At 35.6% G+C, this 23729-nt stretch overlaps 1 protein-coding gene across 1 annotated transcript in view; it reads left to right on the forward strand.

The window, feature by feature from the left end:
- LOC106053634 (GTP-binding protein GEM-like) overlaps nucleotides 1-23729 on the forward strand; it is a 76452-nt gene that overhangs the window by 40417 nt on the left and 12306 nt on the right. Inside the window, exon 3 of the mRNA XM_056036843.1 lies at nucleotides 20418-20500. Coding sequence (XP_055892818.1) covers nucleotides 20418-20500 — 83 coding nt within the window. The remainder of the gene's footprint in view (nucleotides 1-20417; nucleotides 20501-23729) is intronic.

Below are 23729 nucleotides of genomic sequence, written 5' to 3' on the forward strand. Positions count from 1 at the left end.
TTTAACAAAGAATGGACCTTGGCCCTTGAAAATAGTTTTTGCAACTTAAAAACTAAAGTTTTAGGTTTAAATGTACACGTTTTAAAATCATGTAAAAATATTTTGAAAAAATGTTCTGAATTATTTTTTTTTCACGTCGATTGAATTTGTTTGTATGCTCTTTCAGAATTAAAGATGATTACATTCTAGCCTTAATCTCAAGCAGGGCGTGGAGGCATGACTTAAAGTCAAGACCATAGTGCCCATATTAAATGTAGTATTGCTCTGTGTTCACGCTTTCATCGAATGACTTTATTTCAGAAAAAAACATCTCAATTCCAATTTAACAAAATATTATTGGCCTAAAAATACAATTTTGCCTACTCTTCTCTTAAGTCCTAGAAATGCCAAAATAACATGGCGCAAAAAAAGTTTACTCTTCCTGTGTCTGTACAGAAAAAAAAACAAACAAGATTGTCCTTGTATAAAGAGTGTGAGATAACATAAATACAAGTTCCCACTTGAAAAGGATTCTTCCGTTAAAAGGCATGTTTCATCTCTCCACTTTTAAATAGTACAGATATGAAGCAATTCTATTGATGTATGAAGATACAGTCACACAGTTTTGCCTTTGGTCCATAGAACGTGACACTATCTCATGTAATGTTTTAAGAGACCGATGCTCATTCTCCTTATTTTCAATTTTCTTATCATACACCAGGAGCAATCTTCTTGTATTGAAACTGATCGAGTCCCAACGATTACTTACAACCGATGCACGGTTATTCAGATAATCCTAACATTAGGAACAGATGTGCCATAATGAACCACTTTAAAAGCACTGAGGGCTGTTTTTTTTATACATTACTAATGACAGAGAAAAGTAGCTGGTAGCAGTTGGACTCTGAAAGAGATAGCTCTTACTAAAGCCTCGGGACACAAATTGAAGCCCCCCCCCTCCCCGCTTATAGATAGCGTGCAAAAGACGTAAGAGAAAAAAATTAAATGCCCCCCCCCCCCCGCCGGACATCTGCTTTGTCTGCATTTGTTATGGGAAAATATACAGGTCGCAACTGGGCTTGCATGGTCAAACACTGATCTCATCTTTAATCTTCGGAATAGAAGACGTTGCCAGTCATTCAGTGAAAATAAACTTAACTATTAGAAAATAAGAGGGTCTGCTTTTAAAGTAAAGCCAATAACTTAGTTTCACTTATTAAAAAATAAGCCACTGATAAACGTAAGCCCCAGCCTTGATGGGATTCACTTCTAGTGTGTCAAGATTTTTTTTCATTTTCTTTAGATATCTTCACCTTCACCTGTCTGTCAAAACCTTGCACCACACATGATCTGTCGACCATTATTCTCCATTCCTCTTTGTCATTCTTTCAATAACAGGCCAGTCCGTTCTTTAATGTTATCTTCCCATAGCCTTCTCTGTCTATCTCTTCCTCTTTTTTTTTTCTCATTATCCTGGTACTGTTCCCTAAAGGAAGGTGTTTACAAGCTCTCAGGTCATTGTGATATGACCAAAAATTTTTAGTTTGCATTTTTTTTTTTTTGAGTTATCAGCAGGTCGTCTTAGGAACCAATAACCATTACGATCCTGCTCGAGTTTCCTCATTTCATATAACGTTTTTATAGGTGGTCTAGTAATTTTCTGTAGCATCTCAATTCCATTGCTTCGGTACTCGTATCTAGCTATATCCTAATATGTTCTTTATATTCTCTTATTAGACAAAAAATTATCTTAGAGCAACACTAATGCATTATTTATAATGAGTTTTATAAGAAACTAGAGAGCTAGGAAGATTATCGTTATTCCTGAACAATACCAGACAGGTCGAAAGTTCAAATTTGCATAATTTAAAGTTTGAAACTCATGTTTTTACTTATATAGCTTAGCGTTTTAACTGTAAATCATGACTGAAAATGTGATATCTAATAAAATGTTTAAAAAATGAGGTTGGTAATTAATGTGTTTAGATAAGCGTATTAAATAAATCTCCTGCGTGACTGGACAGTATCAAGCAACGTAAAGATAATAGCTGCTTTGTTTTTTTGTCATTCTAAACTTAAGCTGTGGATGGATAATGCATTAGGATCTCTTGAGCTGTAAGAATATGACATGAATGATGTGTGTGTCTATACTACCCTCCCCCTTCTCTTTTCTATTATGGCGTTCAGTTCCCTCCCTCACTACTTCTTACCTCCCCCCCTCCCCCATTCGTACTTCGCCTCCCCCCCCCAACACTTCCCTCCTTTTGCCCCTTTTAGTGTCCAGGCCGTCTCATCTCAGAGTGGGTAGTGTCTCAATTATCATATATCATCTGGTGTTCTGAAGGTTTCACACTCTTGGATTGGGGAAGACGAATTTATATAGAATAAGGACTGGGAGTTAGTAAAAAGGAAAGTTTGTGTTTGTGTTGTGTGTCTGTATGTGTGTCCGTGTTGTCATCTATTTGTTCTGCTTGTTTCTCGCTGTGCCTTAGGGAGTCGCCCCTGTCATTGTCAGACTCGGTGTTCAAGTTGTAATGCCCCGGCGTACTGTTGGAGGGTATCGATTTTTGTTGCGTCGATTGATCACAAGCTACTGATGGCGATGTTGATTCAAGAAGATAGATAGCTTACATAGCGACACATGGCGTTATGAAATACTTATGGCAATACGATTACCAGTCCTCTCCCACTTTTTGTATTGGATGAACAGACTCGAACTAGTGTGTTTATAAATGTGATTACTAACGAGACTCATTCAAAGGGGGTAGACTTCTTTGCTCTTTTTTTTTTAATTTTTATTTGTCTGTAGATTAGAATATTTAGATTAATTATTAGGCAAAACTTATGAACCACAAACCAGAAAGACCCAAATTAACATCTTAAAAATGTAGATATCTTCAAAATGAATTAGGAAGATAAAAAATATTTTTTGGTTTAAAAAAAACTCGTGATTCTGATTTTAAATATATTGAAAAAAAAGTTTCCCTTTCAGACCTTGCGAAATTATCTCTGACTACGTTAGGACCCTTACCTTTTTATTTGATAGATTGTTAGAGGCATTTAACATATTTGTACGTTGATGAAATGGGACTGAATGTATAATCTACCAGGAATATTGAATAGATCTTTCCTTTTTTTTTCGCGGAACATGATAATATGCCAAAATATTTGCATTGTACAGAAAGTGTGGCTGTTTAATTAATCAACAATACACAAACGGCATTATAAAAAAAATATGACGGCAATTATTTTCTGGCGCGTAAAAAAATATAAAATTCAAATAACCCATCAATTAGTGTAAGTACTATATTTGCGGGTTTCTAATCAAATAGTTTCAGGTCAATTTCATTTCATCTTTTGTACATTTTTGTTGATTATGGCCCGCGACACGAGTGTTGGAAATTGGAATAGCCCGCAGACTGGGCATCACTGGTGTAGATGATGTAAGGGTCATTTGTTTCTGTGGTCCACGGTTAACGATCAAGTACATTTATTTGTCCCCAAACTAATGTCAGGTACACATTAGAGCTGGATGGACTCAGAGGCTCTCACAGATCACGAAATTAAAAATCACATCCTACCAGGATTTGAGCCCGGGGACTCGGTTTGAAAGCCTATCGCTAAGCCACTCAGCCACCAAGCCTCCAATTTTAAATATAAAAATAGACATCATTGCCTTAAATGCACCACGTTGACTATCCAGTGTTTGAGGGAAAATGTTTTAAAATTTGAAGAACTGCATGAATTATCATGTTTTCTAAACATTTCTGCTTCTTAAATTATTTTCTACCACTAAAAAGGACATCGCATAATGCAGAAATTAAGACAAGACTTTGTAAGACAGTCTTACACATTTCTAGTTGATCTTAATGTCTCGTTTAGTGTTCGCCATCGACTATTACTATCTTTCATTCCTTCTTCTTCTTCTTCTTCGTTCTCATTGTCATGTTGGAGCGTTCAGATGACTAGACCAATACATGAGATGAACTGCGCAGTGGTTTCCAAATCAGGGAGCTCTCCATATAGTTTTCTTTTTATTGGGGTGATTACATTTTATTGTTGTTTTACGAAGTTTTTGTAACTTTAAATTCAGTTGCTATTGAAAACATTTTTATAGCTTCAAATTCAGTGTTTTTATATATCTTTAAGACCTCTTCATAGTTGAAAATTTCCAGCACTTTAATACCACTTCACAGCTTCAAATTCACAGCGACATACATAACTATCATAACTTAAAATTTATCTCTCCAAGACCTCTATAGAGGTTTCAATTCATTGATTCTGTACATAGACTTGTGATATTTTTATAAAAATATTTACCATCCTTGGTGTTTTGCCTGTAACTCATAAAGATGTTAATATATTCGTTCATTAAACAGCTCCTACCAATATACAGGGGCGTAGCTAAGGATTTAGGGACCCAGGGGCTTGACCTCTTTAGGAGCCCCTGCAATTTGACATTCAACATTATGACATAAGATAATTGCGTAATATTTAATGTAAAAACAAATTTCGGACACTCATTTGGGAGACCCTCGAAAGGGGGCCCGGGGGGGGGGGGATTTCCCTTCACCTAGCTACGCCATTGCCAATATACATGTCTAAATGCAAACAAGAGAAGTTTGATGGCTTGGAAACTGATTCAGTTTGCTGAGAAAAAAATACAATTACTTTTATGCAGAGGAATTGGTTGTTAGATTGCGTGATTTGTTTTACTTTCTATGTAGCAGGTAAGGTTTCGTTAACTCTTTCACTCCGTTATTATTTGTCCACGTTTCGAAGGTATTCTTCATTGGACTCATTACTATCTCACTCCCCTGTTATGATTGGGCTTCAATAGCTTTGTTGTTTGTTATCAGAAAATGTTGTATTTGGTATAGAATTAAATGGGAAAGTTATGCTCTTTTTATGTAACACAAAGTCAAGTTTAATTTAATGAGGTCGAATCAACGATGGTATCGTCGATTGGTTAGGGAAGAGTTAATACAGGCTTTCGTTTTGTTTTGATAAAGTTATTATTGTGATTCTTACAGGTTCATGAACTTAACTTTTTCTCTACGTAATTATTTACCACATTCTGGTGGAATCAACGTTGGTATCGTCAGTTAGGAGAGAAAGAGTTAAAATAACTTCGGCTTCTATTTTTAAATAAACAGTCCTACTTTAATTTTAGCTCAAGTTTTAGCTCTTTGACATTTTTATATTCCTAAAAAGTGTGTGTGTTTATATGTCTGACACTATGAGACTCAGTCTTCATGTGTCTATGTGTGTGTGTGTGTGTGAGTATTGAGAGGAAGAGGCTATAGTTACCTCCGCCTTAAGGGTAAGCTGTTCTGCCTGACGCCCGGAGAGCCGAATCTTATCATCCTAACTCCAGGTCTCGCGCTGGTCTCTCTGACATATAAATTCACATGAGATGCTTCACAGGTGTGCTTCAATGTGTTGTGTGTGTGTGTGTGTATGTGTGTGTGTGTGAATTTAATCATGTGTTCCTGCTTGAATACATTCTTAACCTGTTACAATTGTGAATTGAATACGATAGCCCACTCCGAGCCATTGACTGGCACAACTACACACTATCTAGCACTTCACACTCTGAAACACTGTCTAACAGACTCACCATAATGACCTGCACATTAAGACACACTATCTAGTACTTTACACTCTGAAACACTGTCTAACAGACTCACCATAATAACCTGCACATTACGACACACTATCTAGCACTTCACACTCTGAAACACTGTCTGACAAACTCACCATATTGACCTGCACACTACGACACACTATATAGCACTTTACAATCTGAAACACTGTCTAACAAACTCACCTTAATGACCTGCACGTTACGACACACTATCTTAATTACTCCAACAAATCACTTCTTACGTTTATCCTTTACCTGACACACTGGCGTGCATCTACCGACACACGATCACTGTGACACTTATTGTCATACTCCGACTCGTGAGTGATTCTGTATCTCATATTTTCCAACACATGAACTAAGTCAGTCCTTCGACATACCATAGACCACGTAGACAATACAGTGTCTCTGCCAATATTGTCATTCTAACTCGCCTCAGTCATTCAATGACGCAATAACAATGAACAGTAACAACAATATATATATATAAATATATATATATACATATATACATATATATATATATACATATAATATATATATATATATATATATATATATATATATATATATATATATATACATATATATATATATATATATATATATATATATATGCATAGGGCCCGCTTCTCTCATGTCTGTAAAGAGTATGGCTTAACCATTAGCACGAAGAAAACAAATGTTATGGGATCACCTGCTACAGCACAACCCTACATCCTCAAAGACGATAACAAGCTGGATGCCTTAATTAATTCTGCTACCTTGGATCTACAATTCAAGATAACCTGTCTCTAGAAGGGGAGATTATAAATGCATAGGGAAAGCTGCATCGACCCTTCGCTCTACTCAGACCAAGAGTTTGGCAAAATCAAAAGCTAACCACATCGACCAAAATGGTCTACAAGGCATGCGTTCTGAGCACACTGCTGTACGGCAGTAAGTTCTGGAATGCCTATGCAAAGCAAGAGAGAAAACTAAACGCATTGCGCTGCCTCCGAAGGATCTCCAAAATCACAAGGCAAGAGAGAGTTTGCAATGCTGAGATTCTTGCACGAACGGATCTTCCCAGCATCTTTACAGTCCTCAGACACCGCCGCCTGCGCTTGTGTGGTCATAATTACCGGATTAGGACAAAGTCATTCATTACGGGCAACTCGCGTCTGGCTCAAGAAAAACTGGCCGCCCCCACCTACGTTACGTGGGTGTAATAAAACGGGACCTCAAAACAGTGAACATTGATACTGACCATTGGGAAGACATAGCCCTAAACAGCACTGAGTGGATAGAGACGGTGACCAAGAAAGCTTTGGACATCGAAAAAACTTGGGCCTCAGCTCTGAAAGAAGTGCGTGCAAGACGACAAATGGCCGGCTCCACTACGACCGAAGTGAAAGCCTTCTTAAGCTGCTCTATATGTGGACGTTAGTGTCTCTGCAACTACGGCCCACGGTCACATAACAAAGTGTTCTACGAGTTGAACTAGAGACGTTGTACAACTGAAGGAGGTGGACATGCATATAGTTATTATTGTATATTATTATTATTGTATGTAACAGTGGTCTTCAACGGGGCGTTTTCGTGAAATTGGTGGGCGCTGGGAGCCAAAGGGGCGGTAGTGGGGCGCTCATAAAGGGGGAAAGAAGAAACTTAAGGTGAAACTGAAACAAAAGAAATAAAAAAAAAATCAAAATTAAAGCTGGCAAACTAAATATAGACAAATTCTAGTTAGCTTGCTTCTAATTTAAGAACAGAAACAACGTTAGAAATTGAGATCGGGAATCCCATTTTCTATTTTTCAATTCTTACTCTGTTGCTGTAATTGGAGGGTATATAGTACATAACATATATCATCTCTCTTTAAAGAGAAGTTTCTGGTAAAATCTTTGTTGCTTTATTCACACCACAGGCGGTCCTGGAAATAAGGTATTAGTTATTCTTCAATACGGCGTGACAGTTGTGTCATGTAATTTCTAAAACATTCTGATGCCCAACCTAATTCAACCTGCGGGCCATTTTAATTTCTGACACTCATGTCGCAGGCCACATGACCGAAAATTTACAAACAAGAAATAAAATTGGCCTAAAAATTTTTTATGAGAAACTTGTGGATCTAGTAGTTACAGCAATTATTGGGTTATTGGAAGTTTATCTAAGCCTTGGAAACTGGCTTCATTTCTGTACTTAAAATATGTGCAACAGTGTAGCTAGCTTTACCAACGACTCACTTTCGAGTCTCTTTTTTTGCAAATATTCCCATGGATCCTCCAATCTCTAGCTGTGGTTTCACATTCTTTTATTTGCTGCTCAAACCAATAAGGACGTTATATTTGTCCCATTATGTCTTTTATACGATGAATTTTTATAAAGAGCCATATTTTCTATATAAAACAAATATGTCGGCTTGTTATCATGTTTCACAAAAAAGGTAAAGATCCGTTCACTTTTCTATTCGTTTCAAAATTCAGAGTCCACTTTTAGTTTCTGCCGCTCTCCTATTTCATAAACCTATCACTGGCCATCACTGGTATAAAATAATGTGTCTCATTATTTTTATCACAAGATTAGCAGCACATGATTTGTGTTAAATTAATCAATAAAATGAAATAAATCTGTCTCATGATAAGTGCCCCAATTATAAATTTGATTTTTAAAAGAATTTTTTATATTTTGAAACATCATTTTTTGTGTGTCTGTTCCTAGCTGTAAAACCGTTTATACTACGCCAGTGATGCCCAGCCTAATTCGACCTGCGGGCCATTTTAATTTCCGACACTAGTGTCGCGGGCCACATGACCGAAAAGATACAAAAACGTAATGAAATAGAACTAAAACTATTTTATTAGAAATTCGTGGATCTAGCACTTACATTAATTAGTGAGATGTTTGAAGTTTGTCTTCTTTTATACACTTCGGAACAATGGCTTCATTTCTCTACTTACAATACGAGCAACATTCTATCTAGCTTAACCGCCAACTCATTTTCTTTTCTGTTTTTGGCAACTTCAATTCTTCAATCTCTAGGCGAAGTTTAATAATATTTTATTCGCGAATCAAATCAAGAATGCTTCCATATTTGTTTGATGTTTTGTTAAACAGCCACACTATCTTTCCAAATCAAATACATTGGCTCATTGTCATGTTCGCAAAAAAAAAGTAGTAAAGATCCATTCACTTTTCCTGTTAGATTATACATCTAGTCACATTTCATAAACACAATGTCAAAGGTCATGGTATCAATCCATCAGAGGAAAAGTTAGGGCCCTAACGTAGGTAAAAAAATAACTTTATCAAACCTTTGGAGAGGGGATTTTCTACACTTTGTGCTGTCGTTTCGGCGGGCCGGATAGAAACATTTCGCGGGCCGGATCTGGCCCGCGGGCCGTATTTTGGGCATCACTGTACTAAGCGTAATTTTTTTTTTGGGGGGGGGGGGGGCTGTTTTATCTCTTTTAAACGATTTGATAATATATTGGAAAATCGAAATTTACTTGATAGTGTTTTTCTTCATACTTCCGCTTCCGGTCTAAACGTATAATTAGGCTAACATTACACACTTGTTGACAGATTTCTAGAGATAACATGTTTATAATTTAGCAGAGTTCAAGTCTCTAATTAACATGCAAGACCATATTAACACCTGCAGACGTGTATTACGCAATAATCTTTAATTTTTGAAGGAGCTTCTAATGTTTATGAGATAAGAACTTCCAATCCGAACATTTTGAAGACAGTGTTTATATTTATATAGATGTGTGTGAGTATGCGTGTGTGTGTGAGTATGCGTGTGTGTGAGTATGCGTGTGTGAGAGTATGCGTGTGTGTGAGTATGCGTGTGTGTGTGGGTATGCGTGTGTGTGAGTATGCGTGTGTGTGAGTATGCGTGTGTGTGGGTATCGCTTGTGTGAGAGTATGCGTGTGTGTGGGTATGCGTGTGTGAGAGTATGCGTGTGTGAGAGTATGCGTGTGTGTGAGTATGCGTGTGTGTGTGAGTATGTGTGTGTGTGGGTATGCGTGTGTGTGAGTATGCGTGTGTGTGGGTATGCGTGCGTGTGGGTATGCGTGTGTGTGAGTATGCGCATCCAAATCAGGACTTTTTCTAAAAATAGAGACATTACATGAGCAGATGACGACTGATCACCAACGTTTTGAAAGAGTTGATTGTTGACCAGGAGGCCTGGTTCGTGACTAAATGTCCAACTCGACTTCTGCTCTACTCACCACGTTACGTGGGCCCCAGAATTTTCAGCGCTGGTAAGAATTGAGTCCCTACCCCGACCGTGAAGGATGCGTATCTTACCCTCTGACTCTCTGGTTGCGTGCGTTATCTCCGAGCTCTCTATCTGATGAGCAAAAATAGAGGTTATGGGGGAAAAGTGATACAGAAAAGAGCGATGGTAGAGGAGGCGGGGGGAGGAGAGGTAAACCCACCTGCCAGGTTTGTTTAAAAATAGAAACACTGTCTGGCTGTGATAGTTTTCTATGTATAGTTACGTGGTCTACTGTTGGACAAGACACACTCTCTTTGGACCAACTAGCGTGTGTCAGACTGGAACAACAGCCTTGTCTCAGAAACTACCTAATGGACTTATTTTAATGCATGAAACTCTCAATGTAATTATGTAAGTAAAAAAAAATGTAAAGTGCCACCTTTCAGACCTTGTATTCCCCAATTAAAGTCAGGTACATCATTAGAGTTGGGTGAACTCAGGGGCGTCCTTAAAATCCAGAAATTCAAAATCCCAGTTTTTATTGAAATTTGAACCCAGGATCTCTCGTTTCGTTATGTTAACTCAATCCATCCTTCGGTCTATCCGTCTATTTGGTAGGATTCTTTTTTTTTTCTCTCACTGCCATTTAAGTTGAAACTTTGCACAATTATTCATTGACGGAGACAACACACTAAAAATTAAACAATTAATTAATTAGTGGTAGTTAATACATAAAGAATAAAGGAAACAAATTGGCAGTATTGAGAGAAATGGCAGTAATTAAGCAGCTCTCTTCATAACAAAAGTTTTTTATTTAAAGTATTTAAAAAAATATTTTGCTTATTATTTTTTCAAGCTTAACAGAATCTGTCGCATATTATCTATTTGCTTTGCACTCTTACGGGTAAAAGTGAGCATCATTCCGGTTCTTTTCGTTCATTTGTACAAGCGGAAGTTCTACAAGTTAACGTAAGAGTCTAGATTCGCTTTCAACAAGCTAGCCTCGTTATGATGACATTATCACCTTTGAACTTGATGTTTTGTCATCGCTATGCTCAACAGCCTTGTAGGTTTTGGGATATCAAACTTGGCGCGACTGGAGAATGTCCAACAAGAATCCTCCAATCAGTCTTTATAACTTACTGCTAGTCAAGTGAGGTACATTGTTTTTGTGTACATGTCTATATGAGTACAGGTGGCTGAGGGGTAAAGCGCTAAGCTTTCAAACCGAGAAGTCATGAGTTCAAATCCTGGTAAAAACTGCGATTATTATTTTCGGGATTTTATGGACGCTTTTATGGATCACCTAACTCTAAAGGTGCCTGACATTAGTCGTGTACGTGTAAATGCGTTGTTACTTGTGCTTCCACATAATACCTTCGTTAACCGTGGGCCACAGAAACAGATGACCTTCCATCCCCTTATCGTAAGGTCCTGACATTATGCTAAAAAGATACAATAACAAGCAAAATCAAAAAGAATACTTTTTTTAAAAACAAAGCTAATCTAAGTAAAAAAACAAAACGCTAATTAATGTCATCCATCTGTTTATGGCAGAGTTTTAATCACCTTTTGCGATATAAAATTAAATCTATTAATTACTACTTATTGATTAACGAATTGTTTGATTTTTTAGATTGATTTGTTTATTGTCATTGACCATTAATGATCATGTAAAAATGTAAATTGATACGAGAATGGAAAGTGAGAAAAAAACTTCAGAAAAGACATCCACATCTCTAATTAAAAAGCATTTAATACCCTTATTTCGATGTTAAACAAAGTCATTAATCACCAATAATTAATAACTTATTGTTGTTTTTAATTGATTCATGTTTTGTCATGTACAATGAATAATTGTGCAAAGTATCAACTTGATCTGATAATGTGAAGTGGTAGAAATAACAGGTTCAAACTTTTTACCAGACAGGGAGTGAGTTGATATAAGCTTTGTAACAAATTTTAACAATTTTTAAACATACATAGTTCCCTACTAAAAAGGACACAATATCAGATTTTGAGAGCAAACTAAATGTTTTGATTTTGTTTTGTTTTTTTATTGATAAGGCTCAGTCCCCCTTAATCCCACGATCAACACACGAGCGTCAGGTGATAACAGATACTAGCAGTTTGATGAAACAACACAAATACTTTATTTGAAATTAAAGCACGGGCAAAGCCATTGGGCCCTTAGAACCAGGGGAGACAGTCTGAGGTAGTCGTAGTTGTAATCTTTTACCTTTCCACTCCCACATCTAGGCTACTTTGAATTATCTGAATATTTATTTGAATAAATTTAATAAAATACTCTGAAAGACACAAAGATAAAGGCACATTCCTCGTCCCATATGCTAGGACAAATTTGTACTAATGCTCCTTCTTCCTTAGTGCTATTAGAGCATGGAATGGGTTGCCTGAGCTAGCCAGGAAAACCAGTGACTTGGCAGAATTTAAGTCATTGGTTAATATGCATGACTAAATGCATGACGCGTAGGACGTAATCATCTTCTTATTTGAAGTAACGTCTGTATTATATAAGAAGATAAGATATCTTTCAGCCTAATGATAATTTCGTTTCATATCATCAAATTTTATACAAAGCTATACAACACTCTGTCTGGTAAAAAGTTTGTACACGTTATTTCTCCCATTCCCAATCTCGGATCAAGCTGATATGTTGCACAATTAATTCTTTTATCTCACAAAACAATTAGCCTATTAGTTAATAGACTACCAGTAATAAATTAATATGTTTGTTATCTCTAACAAGGGAAAGAAATTTTACTTGACTGAAAAGATGGTATAAGTTGAATTAGTCCCTTTAATACATTTTAAAGAGAAAAGTTTGAAACTAACTTGTCTGATAAGACGGTATAAGTAGAATTAGTCCCTTTAATACATTTTTAAAGAGAAAAGTTTGAAAATAACATTAGATAACAATAAAACCTTCTTTTTTTATAAGCATTTCACTGGCAGAGTAGTTAGTATATTGGCTTGAGGAGGCTGAGTAGGCTTTAGCCCTTATGTTTGAATTAAGGCAGTTCACTTTTTTTTAAACAAAAATTCATTTAAAAAGCGATCACCCAGATACCCCCTGCTTTCTATCCTCACCGCTTTCCAACTGATCCAGTCAAGTGATATGATCATAACATATGGAGAAAACTCACAGCATGAAATTGCGCAAACCAAAAACAATTGTTAATTTTTTTTAATCGCAGAGACTTATTGTTAGTCAAGATCTATTACAAATTAAATTACATAACTGATCAAAAACTAATTGATACAACTACGCCTAATATAAGTTTTTTTTCTTAAAAGTGTTTTTTTAAAATGTTTTTCTTGTTTTAAATGATAAGTCTGTTCTAGATAGAATTTCAGTGGTTAGATCTAATTTTGTTCAAGAATGTCTCAATATTTAGTGAACGATCCATGCCAATATTTTAATCCAATTCAGATTTGGCTATCAACCAATACATAGATTGTGTCATATATATGTCAGAATAAGTTTTCAACTTAATCGCTAAACAAATACCTACGTGTCAAACATTGCATTTATTTAATATTGTGTTCCACACACATATGTACATCTACATTATTTTTTGTTTAGAATAAAGTTTGTTTATTTAAATAAACATTTATATTCTCGATATGCCAACCATTTGATGCCTTCGTTGTAAAGTTTATTAAACATCTTGGTTTGTTGGTCAAGCGGATGACGTCAGAGTTTGCGTGCCTGCGTTCAGAGGTCACAGACTCTTCAAACGTAGGCGTATGCTGCGGAATCTTGTTTTTTTTTTTTTAAACAAACAACTTTTTTTTTTGTACTGTTTACTAAATTTTATTCACATGTAAATATTTGTCAATAATATATCTTTCATTTTGCTTTAACTCTGGCTAAAAGTGTATATTTTGATATCAATATTTTAATGTACTATTCATACAGAGATCACCTGAATATAACTTACGAATTGATTCAATGTTAATAAAACAATTATTAAAAAAAACAATGTATACACAACTACATTGTGTACTCCATAAACATGTAGATTAGGTGATATACATAAGGCTTAAAGAAAATAAACGCACACACACAAAATCGGAAGCTGTTATGGGGATTTCTTTTTGTGTTCTGATTTTCCATTGATTTCAGACTGTCATGGTCAAAAGTCAAGTGTAAGATGTAACATTAAAGTTGATCCACATTTACAAATTTGTAAGCATTTTTGCTCATTTCAAGTGACAAAAAAATTACAATTTATTTCTTTATGTTTAAATTGCAAGTGTTTTTTCTGTTTTTAGAAAACTTGTAGAACAATTTATTATATCATTCCTTCTGTTCCTGATTAAATCACTCAACGTTTAACACATCTCCTGCAGCTCTGACAAATTATCGAATCATTCACGGTGAATTTCATTTCTTTGAATAACGCATCTCTATATTATCTAGGTCATACGTAGAGCGCTGTCTGTGTCGTGTTTAGTGTAACAAAAAAACAAAAAAAAAACAAATACACACATACATACATTCACAATGAGACACACCAAAAATTATACAGACACGCATACAATTAAAGCTACTGTGAAAAGTAATTTTTTTTCTCTATAACTAAATGAAAAACTTCTCTCGTGATGATTCTTTTTACCTGTGTGTCCGTTAACCTACATTCTTTGAAGCAGACTTGGCGGGAAAGCGAGGTCGACCTTTAAATGCCAGAGCTTCGTTTTTATGTAAATAATTCACTTAAATATCACTGTCGTATTTAATTGGAGATAACCCTTCTGGTCGGTTAGCAGGAGTCTTGATCCAGGAACCACACTTTTATCTTGTTTTCTCTTTTTCTCTCTCTTCAGTTTTTTCTTTATCTCTTTTTCTCTCCTTTTCTTCTTTGTCTTTATCATTGTCTCTCTTTTTTTCTTTGTCGCTCCTTTGTTATTTTCTTCCTCTTTGGTTTTTCATGTATTTTTCTCTTGAACTGTATGCCTTATTCTCCTCTGTCTTTCTTAACCATCTAATGTCTCTTTTGCTATGTAGCTTCTTTGTTCTTTTTCTTTGTATTTTTTGCTCTCTGGGTAAAAGCATTTTATTTTTATTTTTCTTCCAGAGTTATTTTTTCTTTCTTTCTTTTTTTTCTAGAGTTATTTTTTCTTTCTTTTTCTTCCAGAGTTATTTTTTCTTTCTTTCTTTCTTTTTCTTCCAGAGTTATTTTTTCTTTCTTTCTTTTTCTTCCAGAGTTATTTTTATCTTTCTTTCTTTTTCTTCCAGAGTTATTTTTTCTTTTTTTCTTTTTTTTCCAGAATTATTTTTTCTTTTTTTCTTTTTCTTCCAGAGTTATTTTTCTTTTTCTTCCAGAGTTTTTTTTTCTTTCTTTCTTTTTCTTCCAGAGTTATTTTTTCTTTCTTTCTTTTTCTTCCAGAGTTATTTTTTCTTTTTTTCTTTTTCTTCCAGAGTTATTTTTTCTTTTTTTCTTTTTCTTCCAGAGTTATTTTTTCTTTTTCTTCCAGAGTTATTTTTCTTTTTCTTCCAGAGTAATTTTTTCTTTCTTTCTTGTTCTTCCAGAGTTATTTTTTCTTTCTTTTTCTTCCAGAGTTATTTTTTCTTTCTTTTTCTTCCAGAGTTATTTTTTCTTTCTTTTAACAATTTCAATTTTAAAATTTCAACTGTTTCTCTCTTTCTTTCTCTGATATCTGGTCTCTTTATTCTCTTTACTGTCTCAAACTACTTCTTATCTTCAATGCTTTGTTTAATGTTTCATTTTAATTGAAGAAAAAAAATTATTAGGCCTGTTCAGCCATGTGGACGTTCTGTAAATGTCGGTCTCAGAAGACATTTCCCACGTCCAGACATTGTCTGTAGGTCTGTCCAGGCCCAATGCCAGGAACGTTTTTACGTAAGATAAATATTTGCGGGCCGTAGCGAGAGTTGATTGGGGCATGAGGTCATGTGATACCTCTCTCGTTAAGCACGTTCCTCCATTGCATCCATCAGTGGGCTTTTTACATTGCTTCTTCTCTTATCTTATAATACCAACGGCATTAAATTAAAACTATTACGTACGAAATATATATATAATAGATCAAAGACAGTGGGGTAGAAGAGAATGCTTAAGGCGGAGACATACTTCCACTACAGAGTCATTGGAGAGGCAGCAATTGAAATGTAGACTTAGTCTTTAGATAGAAGAGAAAGGTGATGAACGGGAAGTTGTTATCAATATGTGATAGAAGGAACGACTATCGGACAGACGGACAGACAAACTACACACAACTTATATCCATTTATGGTAGACACTAAAAGTTATAAAATTTCTATTGCGTAAATCCGTCTCAAACCATGAACTAATTTTTGGGGAATAAAGTATGAACTGTTGTAGAGTTGAATTAAACGCTTTAACTAAATCAGCTTGATCCCATTTATATCTGGTGTTAGGCTCGGATACGGCTGTGTTAACATTTTTTTTTTCAGAGAAATTTAAAACACTGGCTGACAAGACTGACTATCTAAATAAAGCTGGCTTCTTTGACGTCATTGGTCCTTCAGGTCACGTCGACCTTCCATAATAGAAATACCAATTGTCTGTTAATGACCACTCTTAACAAAGTTCTGTGTCGTCTGCTAAACTTTATATGTACGTGCTGAAGGGACATTAGGAAGACGCGCGCAATTCTCAGAAGATGACTGGCCTAATGACTTTTGTATGTTGAGAAATTGGGCCCCAACCTACGCTTGCTCTCTTGAACTCCAGGGCCGAACTGTCACGAATATGGAACTCATTAAACTGGACACATGGGGCGAGCGTCGGGAAGTGGGTCGGTGGGCGGAAAAATTATCTGGACGAATGAGATGGTCTTGAAAACTATTTTTAGTAAATTCAGTTGACAGAAAAACAAAATGGAAATGTTGGCTTACAGAAAAATGGCTTTCTGTGGGATTCAGTGCCATTAGTATCCCAGCATGCATCTTTCTGCCTCGTTTCTTTCTATTTCCATGTAAAAAACTTTTTTAAAAAACCCAGAAAAACTCAAAACTCACTCAGTTTCAAATTGTAACTCTTTGACCCGTACACGTAAATAAGAAATTTTAATAATAATAACAATTTATTTTTATAGAGCGCTGTCAACAAACATGATGTAGACTCAGGTCGGATAACCAGGGATGTCCATGCGACATATTTTTCTATTCTATCCCATCCCATTCCACGGGATTACCATTTTAATATTAATATGGAACACAGTTCAAATAAATTCATTAAATTTATGAAAGTTATCTTGTTAAGTTGAGAAAACCTAAACACAACCTTTAAAAAACCTAGGAAAACCGAAATTATTCCTTAGACTCGAAATCCTTCTCATACCAACATGCAGTTACATAGATGATGAATGAATTCTATTTTGTTGCAATTACGCAACTGCGAGTATCAGCCTACATTTATTTTACAATATCAAGTATCAACTATCATGGGAAATGCAAATGTGTGCTTTCCCATCACATCTCATGGGACGTTTCCCATGAGATTCCCATGGTAATAAAACTCTTATGGACATATCTGCGGGCAACATTACCAACATAATAACGAGAGCTAAAATGACCAACTAATCTAAAACAATAGTTTTGAACAGATAGGTCTTAAGGAATTTAAAAATACTTATGAGTAAATAAGCCGTTTAAGAGGACAATTATGAAATGTATGTTTGTATGTGCGTATTAAATGTTGTCATCTGATGTAATAACACGCAATGACGTAATGTGTCTGCGTTTACTAAGATGCAATCGCATGTAACAGGTATAAAGGAGATTAGTGGCTGATGACAAGGCACCAGATGGAAGCGTGTAAAGTAAGGGTTCCCATTTCAGATCTGTTTCTATGGCAAACGGTTAACAAGCAGGGTGTGATGTGGCCTGCACAACGACCAACCGCCTATATTTTCCCCAACTAAAGTCAGATACCCATTAGAGTTAGTGGACTCAGTGGCGCCCTAAAAATCCCAAGCGCTTAACCACTTATCCACCCAACCCCATAGATGGAAGCGTGTGACTATTGAATATCTCTGTAGCATTTTACGTCTTGCCATCTCAAGGAGTAATGTTATCCCTTTGCAACTTCTCACGTGACTAAAGAGGCCAATCCTTGATACACAGCTGCAGTCAAGGGTTGGGTATCTGTAATCACCAGGCGCTGTTTCATTGTACTCCTTCTTTCTACATCTCATTATTGACTGTATATGTAGGTAAACTTACCTGAACTGTGAGATGGTTTGATAATACTTGAACATTTTCTAAACTAATTCGTAGTTTATATTTTGCTACATTAATATTAATATTAATAATAATAATCTTTATTATCGTATGGAAATTTGTCTTACAATTTGTGCATTACACCAAACAAAAAACCTTATAAATATAAGAAACCAAAGTGTACATTCACACCAGACTCACTCTTAGTTTACATGTGACAAAGTTTATACCAGATTGTTCTTATTTAATGATTTGACTGCCATGACACAAAGGGTGATTCTTTATTTCGAGGATCTTGTTAGCTTTTTTATAGATGTTTTTCTCAAACAACTGCCCAACTGGGGTTTGTTTTTTTTGCCAATGATTTTACCAGCAGCATTTAGGATTCTATAAAGTTTATTTTTATTTTTAATGCTCAGATTGCCATACCAGGCAGTGATATTGAAACTTAAAATATTGCAGATGTGAGCGTGATAAAACATAGCCAAGGCCTTTTCGCTAACATTAAACGAGGACAGTTTTCTTAGTAATCGTAATCTTTGCTGCCCTTTTTTGCTGATATAATCAGTATTTGCAGTTAAATTTAGTTTAATGTCTAGGATAGTACAGAGGTATTTAAAGGTTTGCACAATTTCAATAGTCTCTCCAGCTACAGAAACAATATCATTTTCCTTCTTGTCCCTTCGAAAATCGATTATCATTTCTTTGGTTTTTTTTACATTTAATAATATTATTAAGAGACTGTGAATGTCTTCATTTTCTTCGTAAAAGAGATTTTCAAGTTTTTATGAAACTGTGTGAATGAGACAACTATGACGCTTACATGGTTTGATTGGATCAACTGTGTCAAGCTAAAACCTAATAGAACTAATTGCTGGATTTACATATAGTCAACACTAGCAACAGCTAAGGGCCTTCACTGACTGGGGGTCCCCGTAAAAAATCTTTATTGGGATAGTTGCAATCATTTTGAAGAAAAAACAAAGTAAAATTTGTCTTTTGTTTGATTACAAGGGCCCCTATAGCACAATTAAATTAGGGCCGTATCCAGTCTTAATTCAAGTCTACACTGAAACTCAAGAACGATTAGATTTTATATCTTCTATAATATAATGTAGAAAGTAAGGCGTTAGGGTACTTGGGTACAATCTGGAACAGTAACATATGTAAAGTAGCCATTAAACAAGCTTATGACCCTCCAAAAAAAAAGTTGTCCAACTCTATGAAAGTATTACTATTTCATGGATCTAGGTCATATAGCCATGTTTACATGAGACAAGGCGCATACGCAGAGCGAAGGCGCCATTTAGATGTAATTTTAAGAACTACACTTTGCAAAGATAGTTTTTTTATATTTTTTATTTGACACATATAGTCCTATCATTTCATTATTTAATAAAAATATCTTTCAAAGTTGTGTTTAATAAGCATTTTTATATAAATTCGTTCCTTGTATCTGCGAATTTAGATGTCTCGACGTACATTAAATCCCTTTCATGTTATTGCGTGTTACTCTCATTCGACAAGACCAAAAGGTTACGCATGTGCAGAACTTAAAATTCTATCGAAAGTCTAGATCTGGATCTAATAAAAGTCTAAGATGATACATCTACTTTTCGCAAAGATAGCTTTATACTTTAACACATGAGCGTACAAAATATAGTCCATTCATTTCATATTTTAATCAGATGAACAAGTCCGCGCCTGAACAAAGCACATGAACAACGAGTGCTTAATTCCCACACGTTTTCCTTTAACGGAACACTTCGCACATTCTGACTATTTAAGGGAATAATTTGCATATTTTTGTAAGAGATTAATTCACGTGGTGGCCTTCTAGTTAATTGTTCCAGTAGTCCAGTAGTTTGTGAAACACTTATTCACACCTAGCGGAACACTAAGGTTCCGCGGAACATAGTTTGGGAAACACTGGCTTAATAGAGCTAATGATGATATCACTAAGTGTGCTATTCGATTTTTTGTAATTACCTGCCCGCTGAAACCAAATGTTAGTGCAGAGTGATGAAAAGAGGGCGGTGTTTGGGGAAGGGGGAAACAGGATAGTTTTTTTTGATTTTTAATAGGTGGACAATCTTGTAAATACGTTTACGAAATAATACTGTTTCAAGGGGAATTAACTTCATGGGATTTAGAACATAATTATGGAGTTGATTACCTTTGATTCCAAAATTATGATTTGTGTAGAACAACATAATGATATGTATTATGTATACACGAGGAAGTAATGTTTTTTTTTTTTAAATTTCAACAATTTCAACTAATTGTTTTTATTTTGAAAAGTTGGAGAACAGTAATTATCAAAGATTATTTTTCTCTTAATTTTCAGAAAGCCACGAGCCTCATACAGTGTCGGTTCTACTGGACGGGGAGGAGTCGACAATTGAGTTCATTGACCCACCGGACAGAAATGTATGTAATCCATAAACTTATGTATGTCAGTGTTTTGGAATTCTTATACGTTTAGGTTTTGCTCTTAACCCCCCCCCCCCCCCCCCAAAAAAAAAGTTTTTTTTTTCTTTATATATCACTCAAGCTATTCTATTTATAGAAATTACTATTTAGAGTATTGGGCTTGGTGGATGATTGGTTAAGCGCTTAGCTAAACCGCGGAATTTCGTGTTGAAATCTTGGCGAAAAAAGGGAATTGCTTAATTTTATAATTTTTAGGACGTATCTGAGTCTACTGAACTCTCATGGGTGCATGACGTGAGTTGGTGAAAGGAAAAGGCGGTTGGCTTATGTGAGTTCCACCATAGAAAAAAATAATCTTTACATAATCTGCTCTAAGTAAGATAAAGAATATAGATGAGTTTTAAAAAATTCAACCATCAAGAAGTTACATTAAATTTAGATACATCTTGTCTCTTATATGTAATCATTTTAAGACAGCAATATGTTAATTCTTCATACGAAAATTTAGGAATGTCTAGTAGTATAGACATCACTATCTACAACTTAAAAATGATTAATACATTTAATGATGTATTACAAGTATTAATGTAAGTCAATTTGTGAATTCTCTCACTCTCTCTTTCTTTTATCCACACAATCATACACTCTTTCCCTCTGGGTTAGGTCGCACCACACACACACACACATATTCTTTACCGCTGGTTTTAGGTCAATTGGCTTAATTTGTAGATCACAATGTTAACAATGATTCAAACCTTGGTCCGAAGACATAAGATTTGTTCTTTGAATAGACACCAGCCTTGGTCTTGTGTCTTAAAAGCAAACTCTACCGATATTCAAACCCTGACTAATATATAATGTAATGTTTTCAACAACAAAAAAATGTTGTTGAAAAGACAGTTTGTGTGGTAACGCAAATTCAGAATCGGTCCCCGAAGTGGCCCTCTCAGGAAGGTAAAAAAAACAGGTCTCAATATTTTCAACATAAATATCTAAAGCTATGAAGTATCAGCAACCCTATTGTGAAATGCACACATTGTAAGACAAATTTCCTTACGGACAATAAAGATTATTATTAACTATTATTTCCTTCTCTATAAAAACAAGAAAAGTATTGCTGATATTATTGTTAGTGTGACTGACGATATGATACCACAGGATACGTTATTATTAGCATTACATGGTTAATATTCCTATGTATGCAATAAACTGTTGTTTAGAATTTAGGGTTTAAAAATGAGACTGGCCAAACGGGTGTTACTGAATTAATGATCCTAAAGTGATGGTTTTCTAAATGGTCAATCTTTTATTAAAGCCTCAAGGAGCCTTTTCATTTAGTAAGTGCAATCTGCGTTGCAGAATTTACACAAATTCAAACAAAAAACAATAAAAATTGTGTACATTCTGCAAGACATTTAGCGTTTAGGGGCAAGATGGGCGAGTGGTCAAGCGCTTTTGTAAAAAAATGTTTTACATGTTTCGGTCGACGGGGGATGGGAGCTGGCAGGGTTTGAACCCGGGACCATCGATAAATCCAAACGACAGTCCAGCTCGCAAACCGCAAGACCAGGAAGCCATCCAGCGCTTAGCTTCCAAACCCGGGGTTCGAATCTCAGAGAAGACATATTAAATTTCTGGATTTTTAGGGCGCCCCTGAGTCCACCCAACTCTAGTGGCTACTTGACTTTAGATGGGGAAAGTAACCGGCGGCTGGTCGTTGTGCTGGCCACATGACACCCTGCTCGTTAACCGTTGGCCAAAGAAACATATGACCATAACATCATCTGCCCTATAGATCGCAAGGTCTGAAAGGGAACTTACTATTGCAATTATACCCATTTCGGGAAGCGCTAATAATCAAGAAGTGTACTAGGATTAGTGCATAAGAGTGCCTACAATAATGGTCATACATTATCATATGAAAAGAAAGACCAAATTGTATTTCTCTACCCGGCCATGTATTAATATTAGTCAAATGTAAAACATAGCACTATTGAGTATAAGACTACAGATAAGCGTAGAGAAACATGAACTTATCTTCTTGGAATCAAATAAAATATATTTCCTGTTTATTCTTTATAAAAAAAAAAAGATTACATTAAATCTTGCCAGCTAACCCCATAAACACACACCAGGCATCGACAAGCAAATAATTTTAGACTAGATCACAGCGTACTTGTCAGATTATATCTACAATTTCTTCCCTCCGATTTTGAGGATATATTCACCCAGTGTCCAGGTCAAGGTCAGCCTAACCCAGACAAACATCAAATTTGAGGATTATTTCTTTATTGCCATTACAAGGACGATTTCGTGTCTTAAGGAATATTCGATCGACTTCTTTGTGTTATAAATTATGTCCCCTTCCCCGGCATAACTATATAAACTTTAGATTGTGTGGCTTAAAAGAAGTGTCCACTTAAGTGTGGCTCGGGTTCGAATCCCAGTGGAGGGTAGGAAATTGTAGTTCAAGATTTATATCAAGATGAGTTGCTTTATCAGAGCCAGAAATATAAAAGTAAAGAGCCCATTTTAGACCTTGTGATCTATAGGGCAGGTGATCTAAAGGTCATCTACTTCTGTGACCCACGGTTAAAGAGGATGTCATGTTATTAGCACAACCAACCCCAACCTTTTCTTTAACTGATGTCAGATACCCATTAGAGTTGTGTGGACGCAGGGGTGTCCGAAATCCGAAATCCCAGTATTCGCTGGAATCCGAACAAGTCCCCACATAAGTGACAATAGGCAGCATGGAAACCTTCAACCAGATATTCCATCCAAAGGCTGCACATATCTATAAAAGATATTAGATCATTATAGCACTGAGCATATTTTGCAACACAGAAAATGTAATATTATTCGTTTTACAATGTCAGTTTAAAAATAAAATACTGGTACATATCTACATAATATATTGTGTAATGGGTGTTTGCTATGACAACAATGGTAAACCAGTTAAACTCTTTCTCTCCGTAATTATTTACCAGATTATGGTGGAATCAACGCTGGTATCGTCAGTTCGGAGAGAAAGAGTTAAGTTTTACCTTAACAGCATAGAGTTTTGTAATCTAGCGCTACATTGCTTGACAAGTCTCACTTGCAGGTGTACCACGTTAAAGTCCAATTAAAAAAACTCTAAATTAATATCTCCAAATCGATTTGGAGCGGGAATACATATTTTAAGATCAGTGTATAGAACGAATATCAAATACAGTAGCATCAA

Source organism: Biomphalaria glabrata, chromosome 7 (assembly GCF_947242115.1).
Source record: "Biomphalaria glabrata chromosome 7, xgBioGlab47.1, whole genome shotgun sequence".
In the NCBI taxonomy this organism is placed as follows: Eukaryota; Metazoa; Mollusca; class Gastropoda; family Planorbidae; genus Biomphalaria; species Biomphalaria glabrata.